We start from the raw sequence: 16981 nt of genomic DNA on the forward strand, positions 1-16981 counted from the left end.
TAGTTGAGAACAGAGGTGGCATAGAATAATTAACATGATTAGTGAAGAAAAGAAGCTGGAGAGATTGATCTTGATTTTTTTTTACATTTGCTTTGTACTAGTGAGCTGGTTTGGCTGACAGCAATAAATACTTAATGCTGTTTGGATGATTATTGTATACCATATCCTCACATGATGTGATTTTGGAAGGCAGCAGCATTTACTGGTGTGTATTTTAAACTTGTATCCTGTATGTTTGCTGCAACATAATGTTCCATGCAAATTATCAGCCTGTCCAGTTTTTAAATCTAGCATTTCAATATTTTAATATCTTTTCCCCCAGGATTAAATTAATGCAACTTCACTTTAAAAATCAATTTTTCATCTCCGTAAACTGCTTAGAAATAGAAACAAGATTTGACAGTGAACCACTTGAAGTGATATTAAGCCGAATGACATAGTTTGGGCCAATGAGTAGGTTTTATAGTGGGAAAGGGCTACAAAAAGGAGAAGATTCCAGATATGGGGACTCAAGCAATGACAGCGATAGCTGCAATAGTGGAAATACTCAAGAGGCTAAACTGAAAGTTTGAACGTTCAAACTCAAGTGTCGCAAGGCTAGAGAAGTAGCGAGAAACAAAGCCCGGGAGTGACGTGTAAACAGTTTTGAAAGTGAGACCTCTGTTGACCAACATAGCTCAGTCCAGAAGGGAGTTAGGTTAGTGATTTATTAAGCAGGTTTTGGAGAAGGAAAAATTATTTATTTTTAAAAGGCATGTTACATTAATCTAATCCTAGGGAAAAATATTACAATTCTAGATTAAAGTGATTAATTGATAACTTGAATTAAGAAACTGTTTAAATGAAAGAAAATCTCACCTCATTCTTGTTAGAAAGTATTTATTTTGTGATCAGGATGGGAAAAAATTATTAAAGGCAGATAAATTGTTTAATTTTAGATACATCTCCCAGTAATAATTTTCAACAAATGGGCCCAGCACTTGTACCATTACAGTATCAATCCATGTTTTCCAGGGACTGTTCCAAACAATCTGATAAAGTTAATGGTCCTGGTCGATGACATAGTAGTACTGGGCTGTTCAACAGTAGCAACATTCCAGATGGAGAACACCTTGCAGTATTGAGTTCTAATTATTCTTCCTCTCTTTTTTCATAATTATGCTTGATGTGTTTCCACAATTTCTGTAAATAGAGAAAAATATTTTTCAAATTTCTTATTTCATTGGGTCACTATTTCTGAAACTTGTAACATGAACCAGGTGCAGCAATTTCAAGTAAACTGACAAGCTACAGAGTGGATTTAAAATCACAATTATTACAGCACAGAAGGAGGCCATTTTCCCATTGTCTTCATCAATCCAATTAAAGAGCAAACCACCTATTGCAGTTTCTTTACCTCTTTGTAACCCTGCACATTTTCTTCTTTTCAGATGATTTAGTTCTTGAATCCTTCAACTGAACCTGTGTCCACCACTTTCAGGCACTGCATTCCAGACCTTGACCCATTTGTTGTATGGAAAGGTTTTTCCTCATGGTGAGATTGGTTTCCTTTGCCAATTACCTTAAATCTATGCCCTCTTGTTCTGGATCCTTCTTCTAATAGGAATCACTGTCCATACCCTTCATATTTTTGAATTCCTCAGCCTTCTGTTTTCTGAAGAAGAAAAAAAATCTCAACTGCTCCAGTCTAACTGTATAACTGGAATCATTCGCATGAATCTCTTCTGCACTGTCATACTTTCACATTTTTCTTGACATTTAATGCTCAAATCTGGATATAATAGGTCAGTTGAGGCTAAGTGTTTTATATTCAACATTTTTTTGTAAATTCAAATTCAGCAATCAACTGAAAACTTGAATAGGTATCTCAATCATTTGCCTAGTAATATCTCCGTGTGGTATCTTCAAGTAATGAGCTGGCACAACTTTCCCAGACAACAACTAATGTCACTTATTAAAGTTACAACACAATGGCTTACTGTATCAATATACCAATGGTAGCATATGCCGTTTGCTTTAATGATTTGCACAGTTACTCCAGTGATTTTTAAGAAGATGAGGATTATAGGACTGAAGTTTGAGGCAAAATTCATTATTAAAAAATACATTTCTGCCTCACCCACCTCTCTCAACACTTCCCCTCCAAGCTTTGACACTGAAGTATAACGAACAACAGGGAAAGCAGGTAGGTTAGCCACTTTGCAAAAATAAGATTTGATAATATAAATGAGTAATGCTTCTTGTAGCCTTAATAAGGGGGTGAAGAAAAGGAGAGATTGGGACGACAATATTGGCATAGTCAGCAGGTTCAAAACAATAGTTACGATCAGAAGGTGTCAATGGCCACCCCGAATATCGGTGTGTTGAGACAGACAGGCCCACAAAAAAGGTGAGATTTTAAGCCATCAGCCCTCTTGATATTCCTGTGTGCCAGAGGCGGTCCCTTAATGATCAAAAATCTATCTTGGAACCTTTAAAAATACACAAGAACTCTGCCTTCACAACTCTGTGACAAAAACTTCCAAAGACACGGGAAACCTTGTCGAATGCCTTATTGAAATCCATATAGATCACATCTACTGCTCTGTCCTCTGTTACTTCTTCAAAAAACTCAAATCAAGTTTGAGAGACATGATTTCCCACACACAAAGCCATGCTGACTATCCCTAATCAATCCTTGCCTTTCCAAATACATCCTGTCCCTCAGGATTCCCTCCAACAACTTGCCCATCACCGGTCTATAGTTTCCTGGCTTGTCTACTTTTTGGCATTTACATAAATGATTTGGATGTGAGCATAAGAGGTACAGTTAATAAGTTTGCAAATGACACCAAAATTGGAGGTGTAGTGAACAGCGAAGAGAGTTACCTCGGATTACAACAGGATCTGGACCAGATGGGCCAATGGGCTGAGAAGTGGCAGATGAAGTTCAATTCAGATAAACGCGAGATGCTGCATTTTGGGAAGCAAATCTTAGCAGGACTTATAGACTTAATGGTAAGGTCCTAGGGAGTGTTGCTGAACAAAGAGACCATGGAGTGCAGGCTCATAGCTCCTTGAAAGTGGAGTCAGCGATTGGTATGCTTTCCTTTATTGGTCAGAGTATTGAGTATAGAAATCATCTTTTACTGAACTGTGAAAATATCACTCACTATTTTAAGCTATTTTTTTGTTTCAGCTGGAGAGAGAAGAAATGACCAAGTTGTGCAAATCTGAGGAAAACATGTCTGAATAGTACTCACGATAACATTTACAAAATAAAAATCAGAAAATAGTAGTAGTAGTAGGTCTTTTGGTCCATTGAACCAAACTCCACTATTCAACATGATCATGGACAATCCTATATTTCAATGCCATACTCCTGTTCTTCCCCACATTTTCCCTAAATACTCTCAGTGACTTAGCCTCCATAGCTTTCTGTGGAATTTCACAGGTATACCATCCAAAGTGAAGTTTCCCCCTAACCTAACCAGGGGAAACATCATCCCTCCTAATCTGTCCATCTCTGTAGACATTTGTGTGCTTCAAATGAGAACCCCTCACTCTTCAAAACTCCAGTAAACAAGTCTAGTGAACTCAAAAATCCTATCACTGGTGAAGTCAGCTGCACAAATATCCCCATCTTCAACAATGATGGAGCCCAGCACATCAGCACAAAAGACAAGGCTGAAGTTATTGCATGCATCTTTCTTCAAAGTGCTGAATGGACAACCCATTTCAGTACACTCCTGAAAGGTTCAATTTTACAGAAGCCAGCCTCCAGTCAATTTGATTCACACTACATAATAAATCAAGAAAAAGCTGATAATACTGGATAATGCAAAGGCTCTGAAAGCAACAACATTTCTGCAACAGTACCAAAATTATGCCCGAGAACCAACCAAGCTCCACAAGTAGAGTTACAGCACCGGCAACTCAAATTTGTCTAGATATGCCTTTTCCACACAGAGCAGGATAATCCCTGCCAATTAGAATCTTAGCAGGTTACTCTTGATCATAGTAACAGAAAGTCTGGTTGACAGTGTTATCAAGCAGCATTTCCTCAACAATAGCTTGCCAGACAACAACATTCCTGAAGAAGGTCTTATGCCCAAAACGTCGATTCTCCTGCTCCTCGGATGCTGCCTGGCCTGTGTTTTTCCAGCATCACAGTTTCTAACTCAACAATAGCCTGCCAGGCCCACTCACCTCTTGATGTTGTTACACTTAGTCCAAACATGGACAAAAGAGCTTTACTAAAGGAGGAAGTAAAGATGACTGCCCTTGAAATAAAGGTAGCATTTGACCAAGTGTAGCATCAAGAATCCCTCGCAAAATTGAAAATTGAGAATTAGTGGCAATGTCTCCATGGGTTAGTCATACCTAACACAGAGGAAGATGGTTGTGGTTGGAGTCAGCTGCTTCAATTGCAGGACATTGCTGCAGAAGTTTCTCAGGGAAGTGGCCTGGGCCCAACCATCTTCAGTTGCTCCATCCATAGCCTTTTCACCATCACTAGAACAGAAGTGGGATGTTTGCTCACGATGAAGCAATGTTAAGGACTATTTGCGTCTCCAGTGAAGCAGTCCGTGTTCAAACGCAGCAAGACGTGCAACATTCAAGCTTGGGCTAATGAATGGCAAGTAACATTTACCACACAAGGGCCAAGCAAGAGAGAATTCAATCACTCAATTACATTACCCAGCTGAACTCCCCACCAACATTCTGGGGTTATTATTAATAAGAAACTGAAAAGGACCAGTCATACAAAATACTGTGGCTAAGTGCTTGGAATTCTGCATTGGGTAACTCATGTCCTGTCTCTTCAATGCCTGACCACCATCTAAAAAATACATCAGGAGTGTGACAGACTACTCCCCACTTGCCTGGGTAGATGTGGCTCCAACAGTCAAAGCTCATTATTATTCAGCACAAAGCAGTCTGCTTCGTTGGCAACACATCTTCAAACTCCAACATTCACTCCCTTTGCTACTGATGCACAATGGCAGTGTACTTTACATCTACAAGAACTACTGCAGTAACTCCTCATGCTTCCCCCATAGTAGCTTTGAAACCTACAACCACTTCCATTTAGGATGCCAGAACCAACAGCCATATATGACCACAACCACCTGAAAGTTACCCTGCAAGCTCCTCAGTATCCTGACTTGAAAATAAATTTCCCTTTCTTCAGTGTCACTCCTGAAATTCCCTTTCTAAATGACATTGCGTGTCTATGTACAGCACAGACTTCAACGATTCAAGAAAACAGCTCACCAACTTCTCACAGTCAACTCAGGACAGGAAATAAACATCAGCCTGCTTACATCATGTGAATCTCTAAAGAAAGTCAGAACACCAGGTTATAGTCCAACAGAGGAATGGTCACCAGACCAGAAACATTAACACTGATGATTTATCTTCACAGATCTGCTAACCTTTTCCAGGGACTTCACCTGACAAAGGGGCTACGCTTTGAAAGCTTGTGATTCCAAATAAACCTGTTAGACTATAACCTGGTGTCATACGACTTCTGACTTTGTCCAGAAGAAGAGGGCTGCAGATGCTGGAGAGTCAGGGCCGAAAAGGACAGCAGGTCAGGCAGGAGTATGAGGTTTCGGGCATAAGCCCTTCATCAGGAATGCTGACTTTGTCCAGCCCAGTCCAACACCTGCAAGTCTCGAAATGCTAACTTTGAATTTTTCTGCACAGGTGCTGCAGAGTTTTTCCAGGAGTTATTTTAATTCATTCATTTTTTTTTACAAAAAAGGGAAACCTATGATGGGTCGGTCCGGGGGAAGGAAATCGGCTTCAGGACAGCTGAAGGTGAACCCTCTGCGGGGGCCTCACCGTTGGTCACATTCGCTGAACTATTCCCCTCCCTCCCTCCAGTACTCACCCCCCGATTAAGTTGTTCAAACAGAGCGTCTCCCGCCTGGTCGAAGACCCTCTCGAAGAAGACGGCGCCCACCACGATGGTGAAGGCGAAGACGGACGTCCTCTTGAACATCGTGTTGTAAATCTGCCTCAGCACCGCCATCTTCTGCCGCTGTACTCCTCCCGTAACCTTCCGCTATGACGGCAGCGCGTTTTTATATATATATATATAATTCGCACCGAAACGCCCGTCCCGGCCCTCTCGCGCAATGTCCGTTAAAGGGACCGCGAAGCGCAGCCCGCCCTCATCGGCGCGTGACTCCAGGAGCGTTACTGGTCGCCGTTTGGGTAAAAGCTGTCTCCCGGCATCAGCAGATTCACCAGCGCCGGCTCACCCCCCCCATCCCCGTCTACTCAGGCAAGGGAATTGCTCTGTGACCGGCGTCAGCAGATTCGCCGGCGATGGGGAAAACCTATTTCTGCGATTATTGTGGCAGGTCGTTTCAAGATAACCTCCACAACCGAAAGAAACACTTGCAAGGAGTTCAGCATCAGAGAGCGAAGAAGTTCTGGTTCGACTGTTTCCGAGGTGACTATGGAGCACGTTGGTTCTGCCTTTGGGGGTGGCCGGGGAATGTTCGGAAATGCTCCTGATGTATGGGAGTGTGGCCAGTCCTTTGGGTTGCGGCATGTCCTCGTTCCGTTGTCTTTCCCTTAGGCATCTGTTGATGAAATTTCGCGGGTATCCGTTTTTGGTGAATACCTTGTATAGGTGTTCTTCCTCTTTTTGTAGTTCAGGTGTGCTGCAGTGTGTTGTGGCCCTTTTGAAGAGTGTCCTGATGCAACTTCGTTTGTGTGTGTTGGGGTGGTTGCTTTCATAGTTCAGGACTTGGTCTGTGTGTGTGGCTTTCCTGAATATCTTCGTGCTGAATTCTCCGCTTGGTGTTCTCTGTACCATCACGTCTAGGAATGGGAGCTGGTTGTCCTTTTCTTCCTCTCTCGTGAATCGGATTCCTGTGAGTGTGGCGTAGATGATCCGGTGTGTGTTCTCTTTCTGTGTTTTTAATGATTACAAAGGTGTCGTCCACATATCTGACCCAGAGTTTGGGTTGTATTTGCGGACAACTCACCAGAACGAAGGACCCAATACCCAGCATGAGCAAAACTAATGTAGTGTACAAAATCCCATGCAAGGACTGCACAAAACACTACATAGGACAAACAGGAAGAAGCTAACCACCAGCATCCATGAACACCACCTAGCCACGAAACAACACCACCAGCTATCCTTAGTAGCCACACACGCAGATGACAAACAACATGAATTTGACTGGGACAACACTGCTATTATAGGACAAGCCAAACAGAGAACAGCCAGGGAATTCCTAGAGGCATGGCACTCATCCACAGATTCGATCAATAAGCACATCGACCTGGACCCAATATACCGACCACTGCAAAGGACAGCTGGAACTGACAACCGGAAGTGGCAGAGACAAACCACTATAAATGCCAGAGGAAACATCACAGAAGTGCTACACAGGATGCTCCCAAGCACGGAGGATGTCACCTAGACAGGGGACGAAACGTCTGCAACACAAACTCCCAGCTCGGCGAACAGAACCACAACATGCTATTGAATGTCAAGGGTGATAGTTCAGATGTCTTTCGTTGCAGATGGCTATCTGTGTGGTGTGAATTTTACTTGTGGTATTTCAGCACAACTGAAATATCCAAGATATTGTAAATAGTGCTGAACATTGTGCAGTCATTGGAAAATATCTCCACTTTTGACCTGATGATGGTGGGAAGGTTATTGATGAAGCAACTGCAGGGTGGGCAAAGACACAACAATAAGGATCTCCTGGAGCTGAGATAACTGATCCTTGAACAGCCACAAATATTTTCCTTTGCTCCAGGTATAACTCCAACCAGCTGAGAGATTTCTCCCTGAATCCAATTTTGATCGGGCTCCTTGTTGCCTTACTCAATTAAATGTAGCCTTGATGCTAAGGACAGTCTGGAATTCAGCTCTTTTGTCAGAGTTTGAACCAAAGCTGTATTGGGGTTGGGAGCTGTGTGGCCCTGCCAGACCTAAACTGGGTATCATTGAGCGGGTTATTGCTAGGCAGGTGCTGTTACTATTGTTGCTGTTGACACCTTCCATTACTTTATTTATGATTGAAGAGATAATTGACTGGGTTGGATTTGTTTTGCTTTTGGTATACAGGACATATGTGGGCAATTTTCTCATTGTCAGGTAAATGTCAGTGTTGCAGCTGTATAGCAGCAGCTTAGCTTGGGGTTCTGGAGCATGTCTTTGGTACAATGCCACAGTGTTGTCAAGGCCCATAGCCTTTGTAGTGCCTCTGTGTTTCTTGGCATTTCAGGCAGTGATTTAAATTGTTTGAATATTTTCGCCCTGTTCCCGCCTCAGTTGAACCAAAATGTTCAGAGATACAGTATATAGTTTTACCTCCTTCATCTTTATTCCGGGCCCTGGAGGGAGAGAGAACAATTGCTCAAACAGCAGTTTCTTAATGAATTATATAGTCACTTACAAGGAGGAGCATCCAGGTAAAGCAACATACATATTGATTGGGTGACCGTTACAATCAGCAAGTGTTAGTAGTAAGGATTAAGCAATCTGCTGTTACACAGTGAATGTTCTTAACCTTGTAAACTGACTTTACGTACTGAATGCTTCTTCATCTTGTTAAATGGCTTTACATAATGAATGCTTTTCCACCTTGTTAACCCACTACCCTTGCCTCCAGCACCTCATTGTTTACTGCAAGTTCTTATCTGAGCTGAATATTTTGTTTCACAAAACTCAAAACCTAACTCTTTCCCTACCTGCTCATACCCTATACATGTTCTCATGAAGACTGGCATTTGTGATGCTGGGGACTTCTGGAGGAGGCACATTATCCCTTGTATCCACTTAACACTTCTGGTTGAAGATTGTTGCAACATTATCTTTTACACTGACGTGCTGGGCTCCTCCTTGATTGAGGATCAAACCTCCTCTACCACCATTAACAAATGGACGTAGCAGGACTGCAGAGCTTAACTCTGAGCCATTGGTTGTGGAATCGCTTAGTCGTGTCGGTTGTTTGTTGCTTACTCTGTTTGGCATGCTGAGAATGTGTATAGAGTATAAGCAGGCAGAGAAGGAATTAAGTTCTGAGTTTTGTGACACACATGGCTCAGATCAGATAAGAACTTACAGTTTACACTGGGGTGTTGGAGGTAAGGTTAATGGGTCAACGTGGTGGAAACGTAGTCATTATGTAGAGCCATTTAACATTGGAAGCATTCAGTATGCAAGGTCAGCTAACAATGGGAAAAGTATCCATTGTATGAATCCAGTTAACAAGGTTAGGAACATTCATTGTATAACAGTAAAGGGCTTGGTCTCTGCTATTGATACTCATTGATTGTAATGTTCACACAATTAATGTGTATGTTGCCTTATCTGGATGCTCCTCCATGCAAAATGATTAAATAGTTCATTGAGAAATTGCTGTTCCAGAGAAGACCATGAACTCATATCACTGTGCATATGTGTGAGTATTCTCTCTACTCTCTACTCTCTTTACTCTCTCTCCAGGGCCTGGAATAAAGATGAAGGAGATACAATTACTGTGTCACTGAGCATTTTGTTTCGACCAAGGTGGGGGGGCGGGGAGGGCACGGAGAACAGTATGACAATATAATAGTCTTTTTTTCTTGCACTTCATCATGATGACACCACATTTGTGGGCATGCCTGGTGTCGCTCCTGGCATGCTCTTCTACATTCTTCTTTGAACCAGGGTTGACGCCTTGCTTGAAGGTAATGGTAGAATGGGGAATATGCCATGCCATGAAGTTGCAGATTGTGTTGCAGAATGATTTTTCAGTTGCTGATGGCCATCAGGGTGTCTTGGTGTCTTTCACTTTCTAGATGTGTTTGAAGTCTATCCCATTTAACAGCCTGTGTTACGCTATGTATGGTATTGTCAATGTGGGGGTCAGATATTATCTGTAATGGTGCAGTGGTCGCGCTTAGCAAAATTATCATTATTGCATCTGCGGCAAGAAGATTGCTGAGGATGAGGTCAAGTATATTTTCCCTTCTGTTGGTTCCCTCACCACCTGCTGCAGATGCAGTCTAGTAGCTCTGTCCCTTAGAACCCAACCAGCTCAATCAGTAGTGCTGCTGCTGGGCCACTCTTGGTGCTGGACATTGAAATTCCCCACCAGAGTATACTCTGCCCCCTTGCTGTCCTCAGTGCTTCCTCCAAGCTTATTCCACATGAAGGGGCTCTGATTCATTAGTTGAGGGAGGACATTGCATGCTAATCCTTGTCCATGTTTGACTAAGTGCCATGAAGCTTCATGCAGTCCAAAATCAGTGTGGAAGAGCTCAGGGTAATGCTTTCTTCATTATATGCCACTGTGCTGCCACCTCTGCTGGTGTGATTTTGTTAGCATGACTATGACTGTGTGTTGCTTGACTACTCTGAGATAGCTCTATTAGTTTTGGAACTAGCCTTCTTTGCTGAACTGACCGGGTTGCTTTTGCTGCTGTCATTTCTAGTGTCTAGGTTGATGCTCAGTGGGGTTTTTTTTTTGAGACTTTCCTTTTTATGGGACATTTTTGATTTTTGGAAAATCCCAACTTGTTCACAATCGTCATTATTAGGTTGTTAGTTTAATTCTAGATTTTTATTGAATTGAAATCCCACCATCTGCCATGACCGGATTCAAACCTGAGTCTCTGGATTAATACTGAAAATGTGTTGCTGGAAAAGCGCAGCAGGTCAGGCAGCATCCAAGGAACAGGAGATTCGACGTTTTGGACATAAGCCCTTCTTCAGGAATTGAAGACGGGCTTATGCCCGAAACGTCGAATCTCCTGTTCCTTGGATGCTGCCTGACCTGCTGCGCTTTTCCAGCAACACATTTTCAGCTCTGATCTCCAGCATCTGCAGACCTCGCTTTCTCCTCTCTTGTTTAATAGCCAACAATATCAGTAGACCTCGCCTTCCCTGATCACTTATGTGAGCAGCAATGTGATAACATCCAGATACATTCCCTTTTGTGAGGTTGACTCAGCTGCTTCAGCTAGTGACTGAGCTGCATTGTGTGTAAACTGCACAGCACATACTGAGCGCATAGAGCTAATTTCCCTGGAGCAGAAAATGTTTGGAACATGTAAATTGAAATTAAGCATTCTCCTCCATTCGTGCCAGGATAGAGTAAAATGTTCACATCAATTTCAGTGATGCAACAATACCTTATGACTTAATGTGAAATAATCTTCAGTGAATCATTGATTTTCATCAGAATCAATGTTAAAGTCAGAATTAGGTCAGGTTGGATGTGTGTGGTCCTACAGTTGGCTGCAATGCTGTGGGTCACTCGGAGCATATTAGATTCTGCAGCTGCTGGTACGCTATTCAGTCCATGTAAAAACATGTGAATTGCAGTAGAGAAGGAGATCATTTGGCTCATCATGCTCATACTTCATTTGTAACTTTGTATCTCTTCCTTTGTATCCTTCTGCTTTACTTCTCAAACACTTGTCCCAGTCTCTTCTAATTTCTCCCCTTTTGTTTTTCTAGTGATGGCCTTCAGAAACTCAATAAGTTAGCAGACTTCTCCAGTTATGTATTTGCCTGCCGTCACTTTTTTTAAAAGAAGTATTCTTTAATCCACTGCTGGCATGGTTGGGAAGGCCAGCATTTGTTGCCAATCCCTAATTACTCTTGAACTGACTGGCCACGTAGAGCACTTCTGAGTCAAGTACACTATGTTTAGGTCTGGAATGAAATGTAGGCCAGATCAGGCAAGGAAGACATTTCCTTCCCTAACAAATACCATAAGTTGCATCTATCTGATCAGTTAAGTAATGACAAGTTCATATCCCACTTCACTTCTCATGTAATATATTTATTTCATTAGTGAACCAGCTGGCCTTATGGTCAAAACGTCTAGCGCTGGAAAAGCACAATGTTTCAGGCAGAAGCCCTTCATCAGGAATGTCGAGGTGGAAGGGGCCTGAGACATAAATAGGAGGGTGGGAGTGTGGTTGAGGTGAAGGTAACTGGGACGGCAATAGGTGAATACAGATGGGATGTATTAGGTCGATGGGGAGGGTAGAGTGGATGGGTGGGAAGGAAGATGGACAGGTCAAGAGCGCTATGCTGAGTTGGATCTGGGATAAAGTGAAGGGAAGGGAGATAAGGAAAATATTGAAATTGACACTGATGCCATGTGGATAGCTGCTTCTTCTCAATTGTGGTGGCTATGAAACTAGTTCTCCATTCCAGATTTTATCAGCCACTATGATTGAATGTGAACCCATGTCTCCAGTGTATTAGCTTTGGCCACTGGATTATCAATACTTCAACAATACCATTACATTACCGCCTTCCCTTCACACTACATCTTAAATCTTTTACAGAGGAACCTCGATTATCCAAATACCAATTATCCAAAGGAGATCTTGAGGTCCCGATAGAAACACTACAACAAAGTTGTGTTTCCAACAGTGATCGCGTCTTTTGTTTACAGTGATTAAATAGGCTCTCTCTCGCTCTCTCTCTACACTTTCCCTGGAGTTGTACAAAGGGGTGTACCCTAAACCCTCCCCCCTTCCCCAGATAATCTCTCCAACATTGTCCTGTACAGGGCAAACGTGGAACCTTTCAAAGTTGCAGTAAAACGTTTGTGTGTTTGCGTGCGCACACTATTTGGAGACTTACCCCACAAAGGCAGCTGCAGCAGCATTCTTGTTGTTAGTGTACAGTCGGCTATCCCAGAGAGGGGACATGTGGTGAACAGAGTTTGGAGGGCAGGGGGTCAGTGTTAGATGGGGCTGGGGAGCGGGGTGGCGTTGGGTTGGGGGCGGGGTTCGCATGCTGTAAACTGCTGCAGTCTCTTGAACGGGGAGCAGACTTTTAAAAACTCCGAGCAGCAGAAGAAAGGCATTTAATGGATTAACCGAATAATCAATTATCCAAACGAAATAGTGCCTGCCCATCTCGTTCAGATAATCGAGGACCCCCTGTATTTTGAAAATCCCTGTTTGATTCCCCATTAGCCTCTCATCCACTGTAAAGGCCTTTCTTGCACCTCTCATTGTAATTATAACTTCTCATTCTTGTTGGAATTGTAGTAATTATTTGCTTCCCTCCCTGTGGTTTTGATATTATAATGAAGAGCTTGCAGTTTCGTACTAATTTCCAACCATGGCTATGCTTTCCCTTTTTTAGAAAAGAGTCAATTTATCTAAATATGATCTCCCTTTTTACTGTTCGTTCTACCTATCTCTGATTCATCCATTTCTTTTGAAGTATGATTTAATCTTAATAATGAATCTATTTTTCAGCAGCTACAATTGAAGCAAAACTAATTATGTCATCCTTTGGGTTGTCTTGATTTTCTGTTTGAAATGGCTGTAACATTTTCCACGCTCTTGGCCTTGGTATAGATCCTGTTTTGAGTTTGTGTGATGATCAAACAACAACAACATTGATTTCTATCACACATTCTTCCCATTTGAAGAATTTTTTAAAAATGTGTATGCATTAGGTCCGATGAGATATTATCCCATGATCACTGACAGTAGAATTGTACCTTCATGCTGGCTTTGGGCGGAAAAATATTAAAGTGGAAGAAACCATATTTTGAAAGAAAACTTGGTTGTTCTGAGGTATTACTATTTTTCTCTGCCCATTTATCAACCTGTTTTCTCCCCGTGCAAGTACAAATTCTTCACTGCAGTACATTTGCAGAGATGCTGATTGCCCTTTGGCTCTTCAGATAAATTGTTGTTTCATCGTGAATTTTGTTTCCACAGCTGTTTGACTATGGTAGTAGGGAGCCTTCACAGTCAAATTCATTCCTAGTTTACAGTAAAGGTCATTGGACAATAAGCGGGAGCACTGATTTTTTTCTGCTGCTCTGACTAGTGTGCTGTGATCAACTGTGGCACCTCAACCATCATGAAGTAAACTGAACTGTGTTTGTTTCTTTGGAAAAACTGTGATATGAGATGGCTTTTTTAAAATTTCTGATTTTTTTGGATTTCAGATAGTGCCACAATACTGGCAGAAGAACTTGCCAAAAAGCCTTGCAGAAAGTTTCTACAATCAGGTGCGTGCAGAAATGTCTAAAGAGGGAAATACAGGAACTGAACAGCACAATGTGTTAAGCATTTTATTTTGCCAGCTCTGGGACTTGGGTCTAAATCGCGTTCATGCTAATATTACTACATTCTGTTCCTCTTCCCAGTGATGTGGGTCTAAAAGCACAAGGTTCCACTCAGTAGTATGAGCAAGTCTATAGCCTTAAAACTTGTCTTAAAGCATTTAGGCAAAATGTAATGCTGAATTATAGAACACATTTACTGCACGAGAAAATACAGGCAGGAAGGCTCAAAAATGGGGGGAGTTTAAGGAATGCAAAAGATAGGGACAACTGTGCTCACCGAGGGATAACCGGATGCTGCAAGACAATTAAAAACATTTGCCTTAGCGTCAGTGAACGGGACACCAACTGATAACTTTCACAGCTGTTCCCTTGTGAAATTAATTACCACGTGAGATTCTGACCCTGAAACGAAACTCGGTACTATCAAAAACTTTGTAATTTACGGTCAGATGCTGCCAATTATAATGGATTCTGCAAGGTTTGTGAAGGTTTGTAGCTCAGGTTGAGATTTAAGTTGTAGGTTTGCTCGCTGAGCTGTAGGTTTGATATCCAGACGTTTCATTACCTGGCTAGGTAACATCATCAGTAGCAACCTCCAAGTGAATCAAAGCTGTTGTCTCCTGCTTTCTATTTGTATCTTTTTCCTGGATGGGGTTCAAGGGGTTTGTGGTGATGTCATTTCCTGTTCGTTTTCTGAGGGGTTGATAGATGGTATCTAGATCTATGCGTTTGTTTATGGCATTGTGGGTGGAGTGCCAGGCCTCTAGGAATTCTCTGGCATGTCTTTGCTTAGCCTGTCCCAGGATAGATGTGTTGTCCCAGTTGAAATGGTCGTTTTATTTTCCTCAGTGTGTAGGGCTACGAGGGAGAGAGGGTCATTTTTTTTTTTGTAGCTAGCTGGTGTTCATGTATCCTGGTGACTAACTTTCTTCCTGTTTGTCCTACGTAGTGTTTCTGGCAGTCCTCGCATGAAATTTTGTAGACGAAGTTGGTTTTGTCCATGGGGTGTACTGGGTCTTTTAAGTTTTGTTAGTTTTTGTTTGAGAGTGTTGGTGAGTTTGTGTGCTACTAGGATTCCGAGGGGTCTTAGTACTCTGGCTGTCATTTCTGAAACTTCTTTGATATATGGTAAGGTGGTTAGGGTTTCTGGCTGTGTTTGGTCTGCTTGTCGTGGTTTGTTCTTGAGGAATCTGCGGACTGTATTTTTTGAGTATCCGTTCTTCTTGAATACATTGTATAGGTGGTTCTCCTCTGTTTTCCGAAGTTCGTCTGTGCTGCAGTGTGATGTGACTCGTTGGAATAGTGTTCTGATACAGCTTCGTTTATGAGTGTTGGGATGCTTGCTGGTGTAGTTAAGTATTTGGTCAGTATTTGTCGGTTTTCTGTATACGGAGGTTTGTAGTTCTCCGTTGTCCGTTCTTTCGACTGTGACGATCAGAAATGCAAGTTTGTTGTTGGTTTCTTCCTCCTTTGTGAACTTTATGCCTGTGAGGGTGTTGTTGATGATTGTAAATGTCTCTTAAATACAACCGGGAAAATGCACACCAAAAACTGTTATTCAAACAAGCAACAAATCAAAAATGGTCAGACGCAGTAGAACGAGCCATAAACACCAAACAACGATAAACACAGAAAAAGAAAAATCGGGATCTGCAGAAGAAACTTGACTAACTCACAGAGACAAAACCGATAACACAGGGGCATGGATAAAGAACTTTTCAGACTGAACCCTATCAGACACAGAAAAAGCGGTACTAGTAAAAGGATTAAATTTCAATTACCGAGCCGCTGACAAGAAGGATTTCCTAGCGGCATTCGAAACCACATTGAAGGACAACAACCTCACGGAAGAAACACAACAAACGATCAGACAGACAGTTGCACCTACTCTGAGCCGAAAGAGGGAAGGAAACAAACTGAACACACAAGAAAAGAAAGCCCTAGAAAATCTCAAAAAAGGCAAAAACATTGTAATATTACCTGCAGACAAAGGTCGGCTCACAGCCACCCTTGAACGGAAGGGACTACATAGAAAAAGCCAATGCACTACTCGCAGACATCAATACCTACCAACAGGTGGCGCTAGTCCTGACCCCACAACTAAAAAACAAAATTGCATATCTCCTAAGAAAATTGCACAATTCCGGACAATTAAACAAGACGGAATTCCAAAAAAAAGAAACCCGACGGGACCAACACCCCACGATTCTACGGACTACCAAAAATCCATAAACCAGGAGCCCCCCCCCCCCTCCCCAGACCCATAGTCTCACTACCCAGAACACCGACTTACAGACTGGCCAAAGAACTACACGCGAGACTGAAATACCTCGTAGAAGAGTCACAGCACTCCATCTACTCCACCCAGGAATTCCTAAAAATCGTCCAAAACACCAAAATAGAGGAAGACGAAGCAATGATCTTATTTGACGTAACAGCACTGTTCACCTCCATCAACGTCGACCTGGCAAAGGAAATACTTACCACACGTTTAGAAGAGACCATCACACACACCCCAACCACCATCAATCACATTACCAACAAAACCATCATGAAGCTAGTGGACCTGTACCTCACCACCCACTTCACCTTCAACAACATAATCTACAAACAAACCAAAGGCACACCCATGGGATCTCCGCTATCAGGATGCATAGTAGAAGCGGTAATGCAAAGACTAGAACAAACTGCCCTACCAACCATCAAACCAAAAATCTGGGTCCGCTACGTCGATGACACCTTTGTCATCACAAAACGAAGCAAGATAGAGATATTTAACATCATCAACAGCACCCTCACAGGCATAAAGTTCACCAAGGAGGAAGAAACCGACAACAAACTCGCATTCCTGGGCGTCACAGTCGAAAGAATGGACAACGGAGAACTACAAACCTGCGTATACAGAAAACCGACAAACACTG

At 42.3% G+C, this 16981-nt stretch overlaps 2 protein-coding genes across 3 annotated transcripts in view; one reads left to right on the forward strand and one right to left on the reverse strand.

Moving 5' to 3' along the window:
- Positions 1 to 862: 862 nt before the first annotated feature.
- On the reverse strand, positions 863 to 6213 carry LOC132827151 (cytochrome b-c1 complex subunit 9). The gene is made up of 2 exons (XM_060843685.1): positions 5879 to 6213; positions 863 to 1182 (listed from the first exon to the last, which is right to left on the reverse strand). The coding sequence occupies exons 1-2, from the start codon at positions 6017 to 6019 to the stop codon at positions 1132 to 1134; spliced, it is 192 nt and encodes a 63-aa protein (XP_060699668.1). The 5' UTR covers positions 6020 to 6213; the 3' UTR covers positions 863 to 1131.
- zmat5 (zinc finger, matrin-type 5) overlaps positions 6137 to 16981 on the forward strand; it is a 28005-nt gene continuing 17160 nt past the window's right edge. Inside the window, exons 1-2 of one of the 2 annotated variants that reach the window (XM_060843684.1) lie at positions 6137 to 6445; positions 13941 to 14003. In XM_060843684.1, coding sequence (XP_060699667.1) covers positions 6319 to 6445; positions 13941 to 14003 — 190 coding nt within the window. In that variant the 5' untranslated portion in view covers positions 6137 to 6318. The remainder of the gene's footprint in view (positions 6446 to 13940; positions 14004 to 16981) is intronic. The other variant, XM_060843683.1, reaches the window with a different exon arrangement.

Source organism: Hemiscyllium ocellatum, chromosome 24 (assembly GCF_020745735.1).
Source record: "Hemiscyllium ocellatum isolate sHemOce1 chromosome 24, sHemOce1.pat.X.cur, whole genome shotgun sequence".
Lineage (NCBI taxonomy): Eukaryota > Metazoa > Chordata > Chondrichthyes > Orectolobiformes > Hemiscylliidae > Hemiscyllium > Hemiscyllium ocellatum.